The sequence below is a fragment of the Bison bison genome, unplaced genomic scaffold, assembly GCF_000754665.1.
Source record: "Bison bison bison isolate TAMUID 2011002044 unplaced genomic scaffold, Bison_UMD1.0 scf7180017864048, whole genome shotgun sequence".
NCBI classification, from domain to species: domain Eukaryota; kingdom Metazoa; phylum Chordata; class Mammalia; order Artiodactyla; family Bovidae; genus Bison; species Bison bison.
In genome coordinates, this window is record NW_011494620.1 from 4,553,426 (window position 1) to 4,556,111 (window position 2,686).

At 43.5% G+C, this 2,686-nt stretch overlaps 1 protein-coding gene across 1 annotated transcript in view; it reads right to left on the reverse strand.

The window, feature by feature from the left end:
- Positions 1-2,093: 2,093 nt before the first annotated feature.
- Positions 2,094-2,686, reverse strand: part of THSD1 (thrombospondin, type I, domain containing 1) — a 28,273-nt gene continuing 27,680 nt past the window's right edge. Inside the window, exon 9 of the mRNA XM_010835732.1 lies at positions 2,094-2,684. Coding sequence (XP_010834034.1) covers positions 2,505-2,684 — 180 coding nt within the window. The 3' untranslated portion in view covers positions 2,094-2,504. The remainder of the gene's footprint in view (positions 2,685-2,686) is intronic.

Consider the following 2,686-nt stretch of genomic DNA (forward strand, 5'->3'; position numbering starts at 1 on the left):
TTGCCAAAGCATTATCCTGAAAAGTTAAGGATTTCTTCATTTTGGAATGCTTCCAGAAATTAAAAACCCCACAGTATCTCACAGGAACCCATCCCATTCGTAATGGTTTAAGATTTAAAGTGTCATAAGAATTGTCCCAATTCAACCACAAATATAGTTTGAGGGCTTTTGAATAGCTGTCATTTATTCAACAAATCTTTATGGAGCTTCTACTCTATGGCAGCCACCGGGGCTAGGACCTAGGAACATTGTGGTGAGGAATAGGAGATTATTTCTAAGGAAGTTAAACACTTCTCCATCAAAGACAGTGCTGAAACATCCACTTTTCTCTTTCTCAGAGACAGAGGCCAAATTAGCTTAATTCTGAAATGTAGAGACTGACCCACAGAAAACTGGGCTAGGTGGTTGGTGAACATATTACATGTGGTTATTAATTCACTGTGACATTAATTTAGATGCGTGATATACAGGGGAAAGACATAAGTTAACAGAAAATCTTTCCATTCACAGTGTTTTCCTCTAATTTTCACCTTCCCCATAGCTGTTTTTATCTCATTCAGATGAAAACAATTTTTTGGAAATCCATCGTGAAGTCCAGAACAAGCAAGCACACCCTCTGTTAAAGGCTGGCACATAATCCTGTGAACTCGGACAGAGAACAGAGCTTTCCAGTAGGACAAACAAAGAAAAGGGAGATTAAGAAGTCTGATTTCCTCTTCTTCCCATCAGTTGTCAGACACCATTGAATAATCAATTTCTCCTGTTCCTGAAAAGTAGATAGCTATTATTAAAGCATTTCCAAAAGGAAATATATTTTGGTTTTCATTAATAATGGAACAAATGAAGTGGTACTGCGACAAAATAAACTTTTTAAGGTACAGTAATTGCATTTGTGATTTTTACTTTTCCCTGTCTAATTGCACTCTCTCCAGTGGTCCCTGAAACCTCGCCAGCAGGCTGACAGCCTGATAAACTCTAAAAGGAAGAAGGAAAACAGAGTCTAAAAGGCAGGGTAGGTGCGGCAGCCAACAAAGGTCAAGATGAACAAAGAAGAAAGTGCAATTACTCAAGTGTATGCAGATAAGGCATCAAGTTCAAGGTCTGAGAGGAAGTACACCAGATTGCAGTGTCCACATGGCACCTGATGACAGTCCAGTGACGGAGCCCAACCTCTAGGTTCTTCTCAAACAGCCGGGAAGGGGGCAAAGCACAACATTTAAAAGAATGACATACTCCGAGGACTGGACACAAACTGATTAGAACCAAATAGGTCCAAGATGGCAGATGAGTCCAGTTCCACTAGACTTTGAGCCTCAGTGTATGCTCACTGTAACACATGAGCATGCTAATGACAACACTCACAGGCATGACAGTTCCAAGGCTGATCATAAAGATCAAAATGTGCGTGGTGGCCCAATTTCTGGAAATCCCCGCCTCTTTCCCAAAATAGCTGGAAAACTCCTTCCACTTCTTAGCTTATGAAACGACCCACCCCTATAAAAACTGAGTATCTTTCCAGGTGGCATTAGTGGTAAAGAACCTGTCTGCCAGTGCAAGAGACACAAGAGACATGGGTTCGATCCCTGGGTTGGGAAGATCCCCTGGAGTAGGAAAAGGCAACCCACTCCAGCCTTTTTGCCTGCTAATTTCTATGGACAGAGGAGCCTGGCGGCTACAGTCTATGGGGTGACAAAGAGTCAGACGTGACTGAGTGACAGTATGTGTGCTAAGTTGCTTGGTTGTGTCAAACTCTGCAACCCTATGGACTGTAGCCTGCCAGGCTCCTCTGTCCATGGGATTCTCCAGGCAAGAATACTGGAGTGGGTAGTCATTTCCTTCTCCAGGGGATCTTCCCAATGCAGGGATTGAACCCAGGTTTCCTGAATTGCAGGCAGATTCTTTACCGTCTGAGCCACCAGGGAGGCTCAGACATCACCCAATTCTCGCCTGAAAACTATTCTGGAATATCTATGGTATCATTATTTCTAGGTAGCCTAGATATAGCCATCATTGACAATCAGCCAAATATGAAACCTATTTAATTCCGCCTGTGCAGGAATCAAATTCTGAATTATCTATAACTTAATAAATTACAATTCACAGTTGTGTTGGTGAGCTTACTTTGTTCCAGCACTTTTTACATTGAAACACTCAGATGTGTTTCCAGTTGGAAGCTGCCAATGAAGTGTTCATACCATTTCACACTCACATGCTGTATCTTGTCATTTTTGATACTCACATGAGAGACCAAGCCCTGTTTTGCTCTTGTTTAAATTTTATTATCATAGTTAGTAGTGATAAGCTGACAGAAACAGGCTAAGGAAGGGGAAACGTTTGAGATAAATAACTTCTTATGAACTGAAACACACGTGCACACTTGTGAGTTACCACCTCGCCCACATCCTGCCCTGCTGTACTGAAGAGTCCACAGAACACTGTAAGCAGCCGATCCCTGGATCTGGGCCCAGGACCCCGCTGTGGGAAGTCTCGGGGGTGATGTCAGGCTAGATAACCAGCTTCTCCACACTCAGCGTACTTGTGGTTTCATCCTCTTCATTTGACCCAAAGTATCCCGGGAGATCCAGCATCCGCTGCTCTGCCTCGGTGAGGCCGAAGGACGTATTGTCGTAGAAGGCGAACTCCGGGTGGGCGGGGAAGCTCTGACACTTGTCTTTTCTGCCCTGAG